Source organism: Telopea speciosissima, chromosome 1 (assembly GCF_018873765.1).
Source record: "Telopea speciosissima isolate NSW1024214 ecotype Mountain lineage chromosome 1, Tspe_v1, whole genome shotgun sequence".
In the NCBI taxonomy this organism is placed as follows: Eukaryota; Viridiplantae; Streptophyta; class Magnoliopsida; order Proteales; family Proteaceae; genus Telopea; species Telopea speciosissima.
In genome coordinates, this window is record NC_057916.1 from 3,674,215 (window position 1) to 3,692,515 (window position 18,301).

Consider the following 18,301-nt stretch of genomic DNA (forward strand, 5'->3'; position numbering starts at 1 on the left):
TTAGAAAAATTGTAAGGAGCATTTGGACAAATGAGAATTTTCAAGGGGCATTTATCAAATACCCAAAAAATTATAATCTGTGGATTTAACATCATGATGGGGGGTTACTTCATGTAGGACCAATGCTTCACCAAGTCTCGGATTACTGGATCCAACTCCTCTCCAAGGAGACTAGTGCTCAGGGGGCATTCAAGGGCTGGCTGTGCCGCACACAACCCGGCATTGGCCACTGTTTTGGCTGGCCCCGTGCAACCCCCTTATGATTCAATCCATAGAGAAGTTCTACAAGTTTGAAGAGCATTAGAAATAATTAAAAAAAAAAAAAGGCAGACTCACATCTGCAACGGCTCGGCACAAGGCTAGTACAATATCAATAAACAGATAATAGTCTATTCTTGGCTAAAGTCACAAATAACGTAGAGTATGATAGGAAAATATATCGTTCATCATGGACGGATCATTATCCTCTTTGGTTCTCTGCTTGGAACAATTGTCCGGTTCCACTCATAGGGGGCCGAAAATGACGACCTAACCCCCTGCCCGAACACACTACCTGAATGAGGTTAAGTCGTCATTTCCGCCTTGCTATGAGAGGAACTGGACAACTATACCGGATAGGATAAAAATTCATCATGGACTGATCTCTATGTGCCATTTCTGAAAATCACCAATAGTAGTAGGTAAAGGAATCTCAAAGTTTCTCTCTTCCTCCACAATTCTACCACTAAGGAAAGCAATAGATTTAGCACTCCAATTAACTTAACTCTTATGAAATGGGTATCCATTAGTTAGAATTAAACAAATAACGGAAATTTTGATAGGCTACTATTGGCCATGTGGGTCATACATAATGAGAATTGAAAAAATTCCTACAATCTCTCACTTTAATCATATGACCTTATTATAATTATCCAAAACAATGTGTCTTTTTTGAAGAGACATTGATGTTCACATCTTTGGATTACATATTGTGTTATTATATTATTTGAGGCTTTAACCAAAAGAACTTGTTACCCATCGCCCCTGATTGGTAATAATTAATGACATTAATTACAATAAATCACTGGTTGGTTTAACTATTTGACATCGATCTCTCACACATAAAATTACTAAAAACTGACCATCAAACAAGTCTTGTACGTGTCCAATACCGACGTCTACACACACACACACACAGAGAGAGAGAGAGAGAGAGCTACCTACCTCTTAAATGAAATGATAAAATCTCATCAGCAGGGAGGCCTCACATGTCGAGGTTTCCTTCTCATACTTGTTGCTCTGGTTTTACCATTCTTCACTATTAATACTGTGCTCATACCCAAGCTTGAGTGACGCTCCAAATGACAATGCATGAACCACACTCCTGTACGTGAAACCAAAATTAACCCATCCACCTCAATTCAAATATATATTGACTTAGCAACAACAGTAACAAATTAAGTTAATTAATTAATTACCAGGGTTGTCTGCTCGGAATCTGATGGCAGCCCATCCATTCTTAGGGACTCCAACTGTATTGATTTCAGGGGGATCAACCAAGTTATAGTTTAGGGGATCTGTAGTCTTGTTAAAGTTTCCAAAACCCCATCCAACCCAATAAAAGCTATACCCATGAACGTGCATTGGCTGGTTTTCCCCTGCAAACAAGTTAGTCCCTTGGAACACAATCTCTACTGTTGAGTTGAAGTCTATCATCTTCACCTTAGTATCCACCGTCGGTGTTAAAAGATTAGATTCAAACTGGTCTGCTGTGAAGTTGAAATACTTAGCTGGTTCATCAGGAAAATCTGTTTCATAAACCCCTTTCATCATCTGCTCATAATATGCATCAAGTATGTCAATTGATGATGGGTTTTTAAAACTAATGTTGCTCATGCTTGTAGCGAATCGGTTCCCATTAGCTCCATCACAGGTTTTATTACCCCCACAAGGCAATGTGTTCACAGAGAGAGTTGTGTATATTCTGATATCGAAAGTCTGAGGGACATCAATTGGGTGTTCTGTACTGGCTAAGCTTCTAAGTCGACTAGAGTAGTTGATTGCTGCATCTGTATCATTATACTGGGGCAGGGTTGGGAGGAGAAAGGGAGTTGTTGATGGAGGGGTGTAATTAGTGCCATCTTTCATGTATTTTATGATTGCTGTGGTTGTGGAGTTATCATAGGCAACACCTTTTGCACCCGAATAAGCTTTGGCAGCCATGTAATAAGAGTGACTAAGGGTTTGGTCAGCTTTCAAGAGGCAATCCATGGTTTGGCCTGGGGTTATCATTATATAATCTGTTTTTATGGGTTTAATGTAACCTCCATCTGATCCAACCACTGTAAGAGAATGGTTAGCTACACCGAAGAACATTTCTTCATTCATCGCTGCATTAATGATGCGAAGAAGATAGGTTTTGCCTTCCTGTACCACCATCTTAAAAGTTCCTGCAATCACAGTACAATAATCCCCTTTACTAATTATATAATATGAAAAATAATTACCCCTTCATTCAGTTGAGATGGCCGTGTTGATCTGGTATAAGGCGCCAGATTAAGGGCATTGGTTCAAATCCCACTCTCAACAATAATTTTTTCTTTTAAATTTATTTTTTTTAGGCCATTCTTTACACATTAATTAAATCTTTTTTTTTTAATTCCCAGACATGCTTCCCGAATCTACTTTAATTATCTGTTTTGCTTTCCCAGCATTTTAAATTAGGTTTTTAGACACCACTCATTTTCGACTTATATTATGTTTGGTTCAGATTTCAATTTACTTTTTTTGTATAAAGTCGAACACTATTGTTAGTGTCTAAAAAAGACGTACACAGTGCACAAAGTTCCCACCATTACTTACGAGGTTGAGAAAGACTAGTGTGTATGCAGCAGCCTTACACTGTATCGTTTTGCAGAAAGCCTGTTTTCCAACTTATTCAATGGTATTAATTAAAGGGATAAAATCTCTTCATCATGGATAAAAATGAAACTTGGTCATCGATTCATTCTGGTTTATAGAAATTATTTGCTCTTCTTCCCTAGTATGTGAATCAAACACAGCTTTAGGTTATTCATTCCTTACCCTTCCCATCCCCAATAATTAATTTATATTTTCCTCTTTAACTAAAGACAATCAATAATTCGGATTTTCATGTTTGTCCATATCTATTTCAATAATGCTACATTTGGTTGTAGGGAAACAAAGAGGCTTTTCGATCATCACAAGAAACAACTCCTTTTCTAGTGTTTCTCATCAGATTTCTAGACAACCAAAGATGCCATTATTGAAATATGGAAAAAGCCAATAAGCAGTAGTTTGAAATGTTCTTACAAAATTTCCCCACTTTGCACCTGCAATGGCAGCTAAGAAATATAACATTCTGGTCTCATGGTTTATATGATGTTGTCTTGTGTAGTAGTTACTAAATAGTTAGTGTTTGATATATTTATATAAAGTTAGTTACCTGCTTTGGAGCTTGGAAAGAGATCTCCTGGTTGACCATTTATGGTATGAGCATCTGAGGTGTTTGGTTCTCCTCCACCTTCAAGGGCTTCTTCAATTATCTCCATCACGTCTCCTTTGTACCAGTTTCCTATACATTTACCCAACAAAGAGTCAGACATGCATATTTAATGGTCTTATTTATGCTTCTTGCATTGTCTGTGCTGTGTGTGTTTGTTGTATGGAGTAATTAATAATGGATGATCGAACACATATACCAATAATAATGGGGACTTGAGAGTAAGGCTTAGTGAAAGGGTAGGACTCTCCACGCTTGGGGTAAATGAAAATGGGGCCATGGACTGTGGCTCTTGACCAGTCACTGTGGGCATGCCACCACATGGTTCCTTCCTCTGTGCTCAAGTTGACCTCATATGTGAAGTTCGCCCCAACTTGGATAGGGCACTGTGTTATGTACTCTGGACCATCTGACCATGGATTCCTCGGCTGTTTCACTCCATGCCTGCTCTCATCATCGATCATGAGCCCAAGAATTAATTATGATATATAAGCGCACCCACCCACCCAAAAGTAGTAGATGATCGAGGCTTGTTTATAATACAATTAAAATAATCCATAATTAAAAAGCAAATTAAGAGAGAGAGAGATACCAGTGAAGCGTGATATTATAGTTTCCATGGTTGACAACATTGATAAACACTCTATCTCCTCTTCGGACATGCAAAGTTGGTCCAGGAAATAGCCCATTCACTGTCAATATTTCTTTGGTGCTATTCAGTCTTGTGTATGACGTTTTAGTGATCTACAACAACCTCATACAAAAAAGAAAATAACAAAAGAATTTGAGATCTTGGACTAGCCTGTAAGAACCCATGAAAATCATTTATGTTTGTAGTCTTTTGTGTGTGTGTGTGCGTGATAGAGAAGAAAAGACTAGGGAAGATATTGGCTAAAATCCTAAAACTGTATGAACTAGGGAACCTTGAATCATATCTATCTATGCCCTTTGATGGAAGATCCTGAATAACCAAAAGAATGCCATGGATTTGATGATTAGATTATAACATGAGTACTAATGAACTTACATTCCAGTTAAAATGGTAGGTTTCCCGGCCCAAACACAGGTAGAAGAGTGCCAACAACACAAGCCCCAAAAGCTCCAACATCAAACCCTTCTTCCTTGGATCCATTTTGATCAAACACTGAAGAATGCAAGATCTCTCCTTTTTTGGCTTTTTCCACCTATGGTTTCTCAATCATATTCTGAATGAGGTTTTATGGAGTTCCTTTCTAGTGTGACACCAAAAACCTTACATTCCACATCCGAAAAAGTGAAAAAACCAAAAAAACAAATCAACGTTCAGAAATATATATATATTTTTTTATAAAGAAAATTCTCACGGATACCCCTGTAAGTATATCAAATATCACGGACATCCCAAACATTGTCAAATATCAATCTTCCCCCTGATGTTAAGCAGTTAAACACCCAAAGTTGAAATGTCTATTTTAACCCTAACGGTGACAGGGTCTGTGACCCCTATTGTTCTCCGACGGTTTGTTGGCCTTCCGGTAGGTCGCCGAATGCAGTTTCCTCCATGAAAGGAGTTGCAGCGGCGGCAGGGATGTTTGAAGAAGAAGATTAAAGTTGGGAAAAAGGCAGGTGTCGGTGCGCTAGTGACGGCCCCGGAGCCATTGCGTCATAGATCGGCAGCACAGATGGCGCACCTGCAGGCACCGGCGGTGCTTGTTTCTTGAGCCGGTGTGTTCCAGGGTCAACCTCTGGTGCTCCTTCGGGCTTAACTGCTGTAATTTGACGGAGGTTTCTACGGCGGTTGAAGTCTTCTTGGACAGATCGGGGGATTAACAGCCGTTCGATCCCGTGAATGACACCATCTGGACGGATCACAGCGTCTGGATGGATGACCGCCGCGGTATCGACCTTCTTGTCGGAATCCTTACAGGTGAGGTGAGGTGTACATAATCGTGTGCAAGTGTCCTGTGCTTGGCTGACTTTGAAGCTTTCTTGGGGCACCCGTTGGATCCGATCCGTTTGGGGATAACGTGAAACAATAGTGACGTTGTGCTTGCCGACTGCTTCCTCTAATGTCTACAAAAGAAGAGCTTTTTCGACGAGTTCAGCAAGTTCTGTGTAATGTGAGTCGAGGAGAGCTACGAGGACGGAATTGGAGTTGATTTGGACTGTATTCGACAAATTGGATGGCTTGGCCGTAGAAACTATTGAAGTATCTTGCAATGCAGCACAGAATCCCAGCAATAGAAACGAGAAAAAACACGAACAAGAGCTTAGGAACGCCATAGATTCGCAAATCCATGGCGATTGAAAGAAGAAAACCAGTCGGTAGCAGATATGAAATCAAACCCAAAGCTTTAAGCTTTTTCTTCTTTAAATATCAAAGTGCTCTGCTTCTTCTTGAGTTCCTTCACACAGTGTCTCTCTTCTCTGCTTTAGTCTAATCTTTATTCTTTCCTTCCTCGCTCACTCTTCATTTCCGTACGGATATTTACACTATTCTTTGTTCAGTTGTGCTTAAAAAAGAGTGTTCTTCTTGCTCCTAGAAGATATAAGATAGATAGAAGTTGGAATCAGAGTAGAGATGGGACTACCACTCTCGTTCGTTTCAACCATCCCTATTTCAGGGTTCTGAGAGAACTGACGGAACAAAGGAGAATTCTGATCAGGCTCAGGGAGATTTGGGTCCCAAACCCCCCATTAGCCTCTTTTGCAGTATCACCGTCCCTTCCCTCACTTGCCTTCTCGCTGAAATTGCAGAGTCGACATCGTTCAGGTGACGGTTTAGGGTTTGTAGGAAGTGATTAGAGAGGGATTTCTTTATCTGAATCTTCTTCTGCTTCATCTTCATTGGAAGGATTTGAAGACTTTGTAAGAGTTAACGAGAAGAAGAGAATGACATAAAACAATCTTCCCCAGCTGTGGACTCCAGGGTTTGAGTTGTATTGAAGACCGTGATTAGAATGGTGCTTGCATTTGGGGTTTTAACCTTAAGAGTATTATGGAAAGGTCACCCTATGATAAGGATATTTTTATCATTATAAAAGAATTAACAGTGAGTTAACTGAACAGACCTAACAGAGTGGACTAGGCTGAAATAAAATCATAAAATAAAAGGTGTCTGTGATATTTGATATACGTATAATAGGTGTCCGTGAAATTTTTCCAAACAAAAAACCCAAGTGCTTGTCCTTTTCAACAAGATTGAAATTAACTTGAATGAACATATATGTTTCTATCTTTTTCACAATGTTTCTATAGCTCTCAAAGTGTTTGCTTATGGATTCAAGAGTCCAGCCTTTCCAAAGGCATTACATTATTGAGTCGAGTCCTCATCCTCTACTTCTACCTTGCCCGGTACTATCGCGCGCCCCACACACACAAGCAAGGTAGAAGTTACCGCCTTACCCTTGCTCAAGCACCTTGCCCGAGTAGGGGTAAGGTGGTAACTTCCACCTTGCTTGTGTGTGGGGCGCACACGACAGTAGGGGCAGCAGAAGTAGAGGATTTCGATTCCTATTGAGTCATATTTGAAGTTTCTATTAGAACATTGACGTGTGTGACCTAGGCTGTGTCACAGGCACCCATTGATTGCTTTAGTCCAAGACAATTTTTTACCGTGGGTCCTTTGATCAAATGGAATTTGTGTGTGTATCTAATTTGTCTATCAATAATTTGATATCAGTTTGTGTATAAATCTAAAGGGGAGATTGTTGTTGAGGTTTGGTGTCTTGACTTCTGATGACGGAACATGTAGTGAGAGTTCTTTCTCAATAACGAAAATCTGAAAGAGGTGTGAGGAACGAGTGATTGTAACCCTATTCTCACCGTGGACGTAGGCAATCTTGCCGAACCATGTAAATCCTTATGCGTATTATGTGATTGTTATTTGCATTTTCCATTCTTTTAAACATCGTGTTAGGTTCTACAAATTGGTATCAAAACCACTAGGTTCCGTTTTCTAGGGCTTGCTATCACGATGTCAGGGAAGGGATCGAGTGTCAAGTACGACATCAAGAAGTTTAATGGGAAGAACAACTTCACTCTTTGGCGATAAAGGTTGAAGGATCTTCTGATACAGCTAGGTTTGGCGAAGACTCTGTTGGGGAAGTCGAAGAAATCAGAGAAAGTAAGTGATGAAAACTGGGAAGAAATGGAGGAGAAGGCGGTAAGCACAATCCTTCTGAATTTATCAGATAACGCCTTACAATATGTGGTGGATCTCGAATCTGAAGAATCTGTGTTATGTGTATCTCAATTTCTTGTATCTGTTTTGAAGTTTGTTCTATTCTGATATTAATTTTTGGTAGCGAATAGGGCTTGAGCCGATAAATCAACCTGATTTAGAAGAGTATTTATATGTTTTATCATCTTACATAGTAAGGAGAAAAAATAAAAAAAGATTAATTTGGAGATTTTCAACTTAGTGTTTTCTAGGAAGAGTTCTTGCCCCGACTTTTGTTATGTGAACCATGTTAACTCTGTGTCTTATCTTTACTCAGTTTTGTTTTCTTCGTGTTTCTGGATGCTTGTGTTAATAGTGTAGATCGATCATCTACTCTTACTTGTATACTTCACCTAAAGTTAGGTGATGACATGTATTTCCTAGAAGGAATAATGTCGAAGTCCAGTCCATCTATGATCATGCAGGTTCAATAATGGACAACAGGTTTGGAACTGGAACATGGATGGAGCGACACACTGGCGCTCAACAGATCCAAGACGCATGCAAGCCCAACTGGTTAAAAAAACATGGGTTCTTGGGCCGGCCCAATCCACCAATAGCATATTATTAATAGGTCTACCTAAACATCCATGGCAGCCGCGCCTATTTCATATCGATCCTCATGTCACTCTTATCATGGAATTTGAGGTAAAGCACATTACAGCTGTCATTTTTATTTTTTTTTGGGCACAAGCTATCATTTTTTTGGATACTCAATTAGTTTATGTAATTTTTTTATAGGAAAAACTTTCCCACAATGCCAGAGTGTGCATTAATTTTTTTTTTGTATTTTTTCTCTCTTATTATGAATATATAGATCCATGCCAATGATACTGTTTTTCAAGACATCTATTGATGTGGTGTACAGATTCTTTCCCAAAATGACATTGCAAAAAAAATAAACAATTTATGAAAAGAGAAAAATCAAACAATGAAATGATGGATCAGTAGTTCATTACTAACAAAACAACCATCTCTTTATTGAACCTTTATTGAACCGAATAAAATTTTTTTTTTTTTGGGGAGGGGTGGGGGACGGGGAATGCCAACCTCAAAACACGCATACAAACTCCAGTAGCCTACCTCCTCTTAGGAGGATCTAATAATTAATGGCATTACAATAAATTACTAGTTTAACTATTTGACTTGGATTTTTTTTTTTTTAATTTTTTTAATAAAATATTTATTGAAGATTAAAAGGAAACCAACACGACAAATAAAAGCAAAGAAAACTAAAACCTAAAAGGGGGATTCAGCCCTAAAACATATATTGATGAAGGTAACAAGCCACTTGCATGCTCACTAAGAACAATAATAAAATAAGGCTACGAGGGAACTGTAAACCATTTGACTTGGATCTCTCACACATAACATTACTAAAAACTGATCACCAAACAAGTCTTGTATCCAATACCGACGTCTACAGCTGCGGCTTAGATAATAAAATCTCAGCAGGGAGGCACATGTCGAGGTTTTCTTCTCATACTAGTTGGTCTGGTTTTACCATTCTTCACTATTAAGACTGTATTCATACCCCAGCTTGCATGTCGCTCCAAATGACAATGCATGAACCACACTCCTGCCAAACCAAACCAAACCAAATTAACCCCCATCATGCCATCATCAATTAATTAGTATACACAACACTAGCTAGATTTCCGTTAATTAAATGACTTAAAAAAGTAACAAAATTAAGCAAATTACCAGGGTTGTCAGCTCGGAATCTGATAGCAGCCCATCCATTCTTAGGGACTGCAACTGTATTGATTTCAGGGGGATCAACCAAGTTATAGTTTAGGGGATCTGTGGTCTTGTTAAAGTTTCCAAAACCCCATCCAACCCAATAAAAGCTATACCCATGAAGATGCATTGGATGGCTTTCCCCTGAATTCAAGTTAGTCCCTTGGAACACAATCTCCACTGTTGAGTTGAAATCTATCATCTTCACCCTAGTATCCACCTTCGGTGTTGAGAGATTAGATGGTATCTCATCTGCTGTGAAATTAAAATAGTAAGGTGGTTCATCAGGAAAATTAGTTTTATAAACCTTCTTGATCTTCTTATAATAAGCCTGAAGTATGTCAATTGTTGGTTCTTCAAAACTAATGTTGTTCAAGCTACTAGACAGTTTTGTCCCATCAGGTCCATCACAGGTGTTATCGCCCTCACAAGGCAATGTGTTCACAGAGATAGTTGTGTATATTTTGATATCCACAGTTTGAGGGACATCAACTGGGTGTTCTGTACTGGCTAAGCTTCTAAGTCGACTAGTGTAGTTGACTGCTGCATCTGTGTCATTATACTCTGGGAGGGTTGGGAGATAGGGAGTTGTTGGAGGGGTATAAGTGCCATTGTATTTTATGATTGCTGTGGTTGTGGAGTTATCATAGGCAACACCCTGTCCACCCGAATAAGCTTTAGCTGCCATGTAATAGTGACTATGGGTTTTGTCAGCTTTCAAGAGGCAATCCATGGTTTGGCCTGGGGTTATCATTATATAATCTGTTTTTATGGGCTTAATGTAACCTCCATCTGATCCAACCACTGTCAGTGTATGATTAGCTACACCGAAGAACATTTCCTCATTCATTCCTGCATTGATGATGCGAAGAAGATAGGTTTTGCCTTTTCGCACCACCATCTTAAAAGTTCCTGCATGCAACCACAGTGCAATAATTTATTAATTATATTATATAAAAAAAAATATTTGTTTCATTCAAAGAGTTGAGATGGCCGAGTTGGTCTAAGGCGCCAGATTAAGGTTCTGGTCCGAAAGGGCGTGGGTTCAAATCCCACTCTCAACAGTATTTATTTTTTATCCTTTCTTTACACATTAATTAATTTTTTTTTTAATTCCCAGACATGCTTTTATATGTTTTGCTTTCCCTGCATTTTAAAATAGATTTTCTGCCACTACACTTTATGGATGTTTTGCTTTCTCAGCATTTTAAATTAGGTTTTTAGACACCACTCATTTTTGACTTAGGTTATTTGGTTCAGATTTTAATTACCCCCCCCCCTCCTCGTTTTAATATATAAAGTTGAAAACACTATTGTTGGAGTCTAAAAAGGATGTATTCAATGCATGAAGCTCCCACACCACTATGAGGTTGAGAAAGACTATAATGTATGCAGTTTTACCCTGTTTCGTGAAAAGGCTGTGTCCCGACTACTTTTTTTTTTTTTTTTGGGTGCAAAGGCTCCTCAAGGGGAGAAGAAACCGAAATACAATATTCTTAGGAAACGAGGAGACCCAAAAACCCTTATAAGGGTAACCAACCGCCCATTTAGCAATAGAATGAGCCAATACATTATCCGTCCTATAAACATGACGGAAACTACAAAAAGCAAATCTAGATTGAAGAAACTTTAAGTCCTCAACAACAGCAGAGATCTCCACTGGAGGGAGGGAAGATCCCACCTGCAAGCAACTAATCAGGGAGAGGCAGTCAGAATGGAAAGCAGCTGTGTCCCGACTTATTCAATGGTACTAAAGTAAAAAGAATCTCTTCACCGTGGATAAAAAGAAACTTGGTCATCAATCCATTCTGGTTTATAGAAATTATTTGCTCTTCTTCCCTTGTATGTGAACCAAACACAGCTTTAGCTTATTCATTCCTTACCCTTCCCATCCCCAATAATTAATTTATATTTTCCTCTTTCACTAAAGACAATCAACTATTTGGATTTTCCTCTTTTGTCCATATCTATTTCAATAATGCTACATTTGGTTGTAGGGAAACAAAAAGGCTTTTCATCACAAGAAAAAAACTCCTTTTCTAGTGTTTCTCATCAGATTTCTAGACAACCAAAGATGCCATTATTGAAATATGGAAAAAGCCAATAAGCAGTAGTTTGAAATGTTCTTACAAAATTTCCCCACTTTGCACCTGCAATGGCAGCTAAGAAATATAACATTCTGGTCTCATGGTTTATATGATGTTGTCTTGTGTAGTAGTTACTAAATAGTTAGTGTTTGATATATTTATATAAAGTTAGTTACCTGCTTTGGAGCTTGGAAAGAGATCTCCTGGTTGACCATTTATGGTATGAGCATCTGAGGTGTTTGGTTCTCCTCCACCTTCAAGGGCTTCTTCAATTATCTCCATCACGTCTCCTTTGTACCAGTTTCCTATACATTTACCCAACAAAGAGTCAGACTTGCATATTTAATGGTCTCATTTATGCTTCTTGCATTGTCTGTGCTGTGTGTGTTTGTTGTATGGAGTAATTAATAATGGATGATCGAACACATATACCAATAATAATGGGGATTTGAGAGTAAGGCTTAGTGAAAGGGTAGGACTCTCCACGCTTGGGGTAAATGAAAATGGGGCCATGGACTGTGGCTCTTGACCAGTCGCTGTGGGCATGCCACCAAATGGTTCCTTCCTCTGTGCTCAAGTTGATCTCATATGTGAAGTTCGCCCCAACTTGGATAGGGCACTGTGTTATGTACTCTGGACCATCTGACCATGGATTCCTCGGCTGTTTCACTCCATGCCTGCTCTCATCATCGATCATGAGCCCAAGAATTAATTATGATATATAAGCGCACCCACCCATAAGTAGTAGATGATCGAGGCTTGAATAATACAATTAAAATAATCCATAATTAAAAAGCAAATTAAGAGAGAGAGAGAGAGAGAGACCAGTGAAGGGTGATATTATAGTTTCCATGGTTGACAACATTGATAAACACTCTATCTCCTTTTCGGACATGCAAAGCTGGTCCAGGAAATAGCCCATTCACTGTCAATATTTCTTTGGTGCTATTCAGTCTTGTGTATGAAGATAAAGTGATCTGCCACAACCTCAAACAAATAAGAAACAACAAACTTAAGAGATCTTGGACTATCCAGTAAAAACACCCCATGAAAATCATTCATGTTTGTAGTCTTGTGTGTGTGTGTGTGTGGACCTGACCAGGCACTTTTCACTACAAAGCAAGAAGGCAGAGAGAGAAGAAAAGACTAGGGAAGATGGTAGCTAAAATCCTAAAACTGTATGAACCAGGGAACCTTGAATCATATCTATGCCCTTTGATGGAAGATCCTGAATAACTAATAAAAGAATGCCATGGATTAATTTGATGATTAGAAGATACCATGAACTTACATTCCAGTTAAAATGGTAGGTTTCCCGGCCCAAACACAGGGACAAGAGTCCCAACAACACAAGCCCCAAAAGCTCCAAGATCAGACCCTTCTTCCTTGGATCCATTTTGAACAAACACTGAAGAATGCAAGAGCTCCTCTCCTTTTTGATTTTCCAACTATGGTTTCTCAATCATCTTCTCAATGAGGTTTTATAGAGTTCTTTTCTAGTGTGTGTGATACCAAACACCTTAAATTCCGCACGCGGAAAGTGAAAAAAATAACAAATCAACGTTAAGAATTTTTTATTTTTTATTTTTAAAAAAAATCCAGTGTTTGTCCTTTTCAGCAAGATTGAAACTTGATTGAACATATCTGTTTCCATCTTTTTCACAATGTTTCTATAGCTCTCAAGCTGTTAATTTGCTTATGGACTTAAGAGCCCTAACCTTTTCAAAGGCATTACAATATTATTGAGTCATATTAGGAGTTTCTATAACAACATTCACGTGTGTCACAGTCTCCCATTTGATTGCTCCAGTAACACAATTTTTTACCGTCGGATCCTTTGATCAAATGAAATTTGTGTGTATCTAATTTGTCTATCAATAATTTGATATCACTTTGTGTATAGATCTAAAGGGGAGATTGCTTCTTTAGGGGTAAGTAAGACTGAAAAGACACAAACACATGATTTAGGTTGGGTTAGTCAAGAAATTGAATTCATAAAATTACTTGTTTGTCATGCGATAGATCAGATGGACCCAAATTTTGTGAACGTATAGAACCACTAAGCATGGATCTAAGAATTAGAATTTGTTCAATGATTCCGGTCGAATAGGATTGGGATTCGACTAGATCTGATTCCTGATTCTTGTCAATTATTCCTTTGAAAACCAGACTTTTTCTAAGGTTTAGGATGATTTGGATAAAATCAAAACTAGCCGAGGTTGATTCAGTTGCCAATTTCGAAAGGGTATACCCAGTGCATCAGGCTCCCATCATTGCGTTGTTTGGAGAAGGTCATAATGTATGTAGGCTTACCCCCTACTTTCGCAGAGAAATTGTTTCCATACTCAAATCCATGACCTTGATTACAATAGATCAACCTTTACCGTTGTAGTAAGGCCCACCCTCATAATTTATTAAAGAGACAGATATAGGAAGGTTTCCTATGGGGGGCATGTAGGAACATTTTACCTTATAAATATATCACCGACTTTCTTATGGTTTTGAAACCATAATCAAAATTTCATGAAGACCCAAATTATCTGCTTTCGCATCTGTTTAGAGTTTAGACTTTAGACAAACGACAACACCGTTTGTCTAAATTCTCCAACTTGCCGTGTCCTAATCCACTCATTATCGGCTAATTCCCTGTTTATCCCATTTTTTTTCCGCTAACAACTGAAATTGATTGATAGAGATATATATTGCAAATGGAATGGCAGGTTGCAAAAACCATATTAGAAAAATATGACATCACTTCACTAGTAAGTTGGACTGAAGTCGTACTAGCTAGCTAGGTAGTAGAGGCCATTCCAATATAAAATAATTCCCTTGGTTTTTATTTTATCTTACTTTCTTGGTTACTACTATCAAGGCAAAATAGCTTTTTTTAACATATCATGTGATACCACTTCAATTCCTTCTAAATTTTTTATTTCTAAAGATAGTGAGTCTTGGCCCTTCTGCCTGATCATCAGTAGTTCCATGAAAGAGACAACGTACAGTCTGGCAAAGAATTGAAATTAAATGATTAAATTTGCTTTTAAACCCTCTGAGGCTCTGAGGATGCTCAATCATTTTGAATCAGATGGACAATTGGTTTTGGCAAAACCAATTCACCGTTGAATGAATTTGTAGGCTTTATGAATTAATTATGTGTTTAATTCCAATTCCAATTCCAAATCCAAATTCAATTAATATGTAACCAAGTACGTGCACTACTCGTATTCCCTAAATTACCTAAAGAAAATAACAAAAATTTGCCACATGGTCAAACTTCTTTTGGGTTGAAACTTGAATTGTAGGAAGGGGATTTTTTTTTTTTTTTGGTAATTGGGAGCTTTACATATATAATTGATAGAAAGGGGGGATCGAACCGGGGAGGGGATAAGAATAATAAGATACCAGCCAAGAGACTCGAACTCGAGACCTCTTGGTGAGCATGGGTATGAAGCGCATCACAGCTCACCAACTGAGCTATGCAGTTGTTGGTGTAGGAAAGGGATTTTGGGGTCTACTCGTCGGTGTACCCCTTTTCGATTTGCCATGTGGCAGATATCAGGGCCCTTTTATGAAAATTTTATTAGTACGAGTTGTCCTAATTCACATAGTTACCAAAGTTAGTAGGGAAAATTGGTTACCTCACGGTCCAAGATAAGCTTATCTTAGTGGGCCTACCTAAATTTGCTATACAAAAATAAACAATTTTGACTATTGGATAGATAGTGGGTAATTTGGAGTCGGGGCAGGTCAGTTGTGTCAAATTTCAAACACTTATTCAACTATAAACCCTCATATATTGGGAGAATGGATCATCTGCACGTATCAACAGGTGAACGTACATCTCAGAGCCAATCATATTTTAATTTTGTTTTCATAAAAACCCCTCCTCCCCTTGTAAATGGCAAAAATAGGACTGGTGATTGGATCTCACATGTACGTTCACCTGTTGGTATGTGCAGAGGAACTAAATTCGTATATTGGCATGCATCCCCAATCCATGTATGTCCATGTACGCTTATAGTACTTTAACTACTACTATGTATTATATCCTAATCCTGGATTTTAAAAGCTCTATTTTGTCACTTGGCAAACTTCATTTATGTTGAAACTTGATGCGTGAGCAAAAAACCTAGGGATCCATTGTCTGCAAAATTTGGACTTTTTTAACATTCCAAGGGTACTTTTTGGGCCCTAGAGATAGCAATCGCACCCATGTTTGTCCCCGACCCTCCAATCTCCCGATCACACCCATACCCGTGGACAATTTGATCCACTCGTGGCCAAACCCGCGTCCAACCCCACCAACCCTACAGTTTGGTCCCTTTGTGGCCCTGTCCGTGTATGGGCCCGTTCTTGTAACTGGTCTTATGCTGTTGTAGCAATTAGGCTGCATAACCCAACATATATGTCTGCCTATCCCATAGACCTTTTGGTTGCAACTTGTGTTTGTGATTTTTTTTTTTTTTGGGTAATGAGAGAGAGAGAGAGTAAAACCAATAATAGATGTTTGTGGGTCCTTGTAATAAAAAGATAAAGAGGATCTGATGACGATGAGCAGTGGGATTGAATTAATTGTAAAGAATACAATGAATGTGGACCGTGGGGTAAATTTCTCCCAGGTGCAGACGAACTCGTGCTTATTGTGATTACATTCTCTTCCTCTTTTATTGCTCCAACGTTGAACCGTGCAATAATCCATCCATCTCTCATCTCCATCTGCAAAAAGAAATGGAAAAAAAAAAATAAAAAAATTTTTGTTGAATAGGAAAAAAGTAATATCTTTGAGATACCTATTGATAAAAAAAAATTTGTCCAAGACATGATTAGGATGCTTTTCCTTTTACTGTGAGTGTAATATGCAAAGCAATCCATGAAGTGGTCGTTCCGAAGGATTATAAACTCCAAAAAGTCCGAATGGTTTTTCTAAAATGGTAGGTCCAGGTCCGTTATTGTCTATATTTTCCCTTACATATTCAAATCTGTGAATTGACATTTCACTAATTTCACATGGCCTTAGAATTAATCTTTTGAAATAACAGCGTCAAATATCTCTCGTTTCATTTGATTTTTTTGCCCTTTATGGATAAAATCGGACAAACAATAAATCAATAATTTTGTATATTGAGAGCGAGAGGACCGAATTGGTCTGAAGCAAGGTTCAAATCCCATTTTCAACAGTTTAAAAAGATTTTTCTTTTTTTTTTGGGCGAGTGTTTTCTGTGGAAAAGCGAGAGTACGAGACTCTTAGGTTTGCACGAGCCAATGAAAGAGTGCATGAAAACATCATTGAGAGGGGGGGAATTTCCGCCTTTCATAAGGGTCGACGGTTCCCCCACCCCACCCCACTGTGTGGACGTGGTGATGCCATGATACACTACCCCATACAAAACTTTTTCTTTTTTTTAATTTTTTTTAATTTCTTTTTTTCTAAATATTGCTAGTGTTTATTGTATTATAGGAGCACATGGAGACACATAATCCCGATACAAGGACCTTTAGAAATCTTTTTCTCTCATGTGGCAGATCCATATGCACCGCCGCTCCGGGCCCTACAAAACATTGTAGGCATTTTGCTTTTATCAATTCTATTTATGTGGGGAATTATATCAGGAAAGCATTGTTATGGTATGGCATAACAAATCAACAATAATCAACATTTAGATGTCGAAATAGGGAGTAGATATGTCATTTCACAGGAGGGAGGAGAGAGATGGATAGAAGGATGTGTTAGAGTACATAAGACACTCTATTGGTTTCAACAAAATTGTAATTTTACTATTTTGCCCCTTGTTTTATTCCTACAAATAATTTAATGTTGTATTTAATGTTGAGGGTAAAAAGGAAATTTCAAATAGGACTTGCATTACAATACTTTTAATATTTTTTAAAATTCATTATTACCCTTATATTTACCTTTATATTTAATATTATATTAAATGACTTTTGAAAATAAGATAAGGGGCAAAAAATAAGATTATAACTTTTTAGCTCACCACCTTGGTGATAACAAGTATATATAAGCGGTGGGCGAGCATTCTCTGAACAAGTGGTGTTGAAGAGCACACCAATGAGGTGTGGCAAAACGGTTTTTGTTAGAGCAAACACCAATCAAGACACGAAAAAAAAAATTAAAAACAAAGCAAGACAATAGAGAGATTTAACGTGGTTCACACACCAGTATGGTGTGCTACGTCCATAGTGAAAGCGAAACTGTTTCACTATGTAAATCGGAGTAAAATACAATGGAGAACCCTAAAGAACACCCAAAATGGCATTGCTGCTCTCTCCCTGAAACCCGAAAACGAAAACCCCAAATCTCACTCTGTTTACAATAAAGTGGGTAAAGAATATAAATACTCCTCCATCAGATCGGGTCGTACCGTACCACAGGGGCTTTGACCCTGCACCGCCAATGAGATCAATGATAGGCCCTCCGCTACCATCACAGATCTCAGAAAAAGTTTCATTCAGATCATCACCAAAAATGTCGAAACGGATCATTCTTCAAAATGGGTCTAAGAATTCGAAACATTCATTAATAGTTTCGTATATTGGAGGGCTACAAGGCCATTTCTTATGACCCTCTCCCAACCATGGAAGAAAAACTCAATCGAAACCTGTCGAAATCACCGAGTTAATTCGGTTTTGCACGTTTTCGAGACGAGTTGAAAGGGGATTTTATAAAATCCCTCGATTCGATCGGATTTCAATGGTTTCGACCAGTTTCGACCATATTTCGATGGTTTCCACTCATATGCCCATCGAAACTAA

General features: G+C 38.3%; 1 protein-coding gene and 1 non-coding gene across 2 annotated transcripts; one reads left to right on the plus strand and one right to left on the minus strand.

Moving 5' to 3' along the window:
• Nucleotides 1-1,197: 1,197 nt before the first annotated feature.
• Nucleotides 1,198-13,025, minus strand: LOC122644672. The gene is made up of 13 exons (XM_043838065.1): nucleotides 12,822-13,025; nucleotides 12,356-12,507; nucleotides 11,963-12,207; nucleotides 11,707-11,835; nucleotides 9,408-10,355; nucleotides 9,155-9,282; nucleotides 5,127-5,554; nucleotides 4,530-4,686; nucleotides 4,095-4,246; nucleotides 3,702-3,946; nucleotides 3,446-3,574; nucleotides 1,458-2,429; nucleotides 1,198-1,363 (listed from the first exon to the last, which is right to left on the minus strand). The coding sequence occupies exons 1-13, from the start codon at nucleotides 12,924-12,926 to the stop codon at nucleotides 1,230-1,232; spliced, it is 3,924 nt and encodes a 1,307-aa protein (XP_043694000.1). The 5' UTR covers nucleotides 12,927-13,025; the 3' UTR covers nucleotides 1,198-1,229.
• TRNAL-AAG lies at nucleotides 10,427-10,507 on the plus strand. Its single transcript has one exon. It is a non-coding gene; the product is annotated as a tRNA-Leu (tRNA).
• Nucleotides 13,026-18,301: the final 5,276 nt, after the last annotated feature.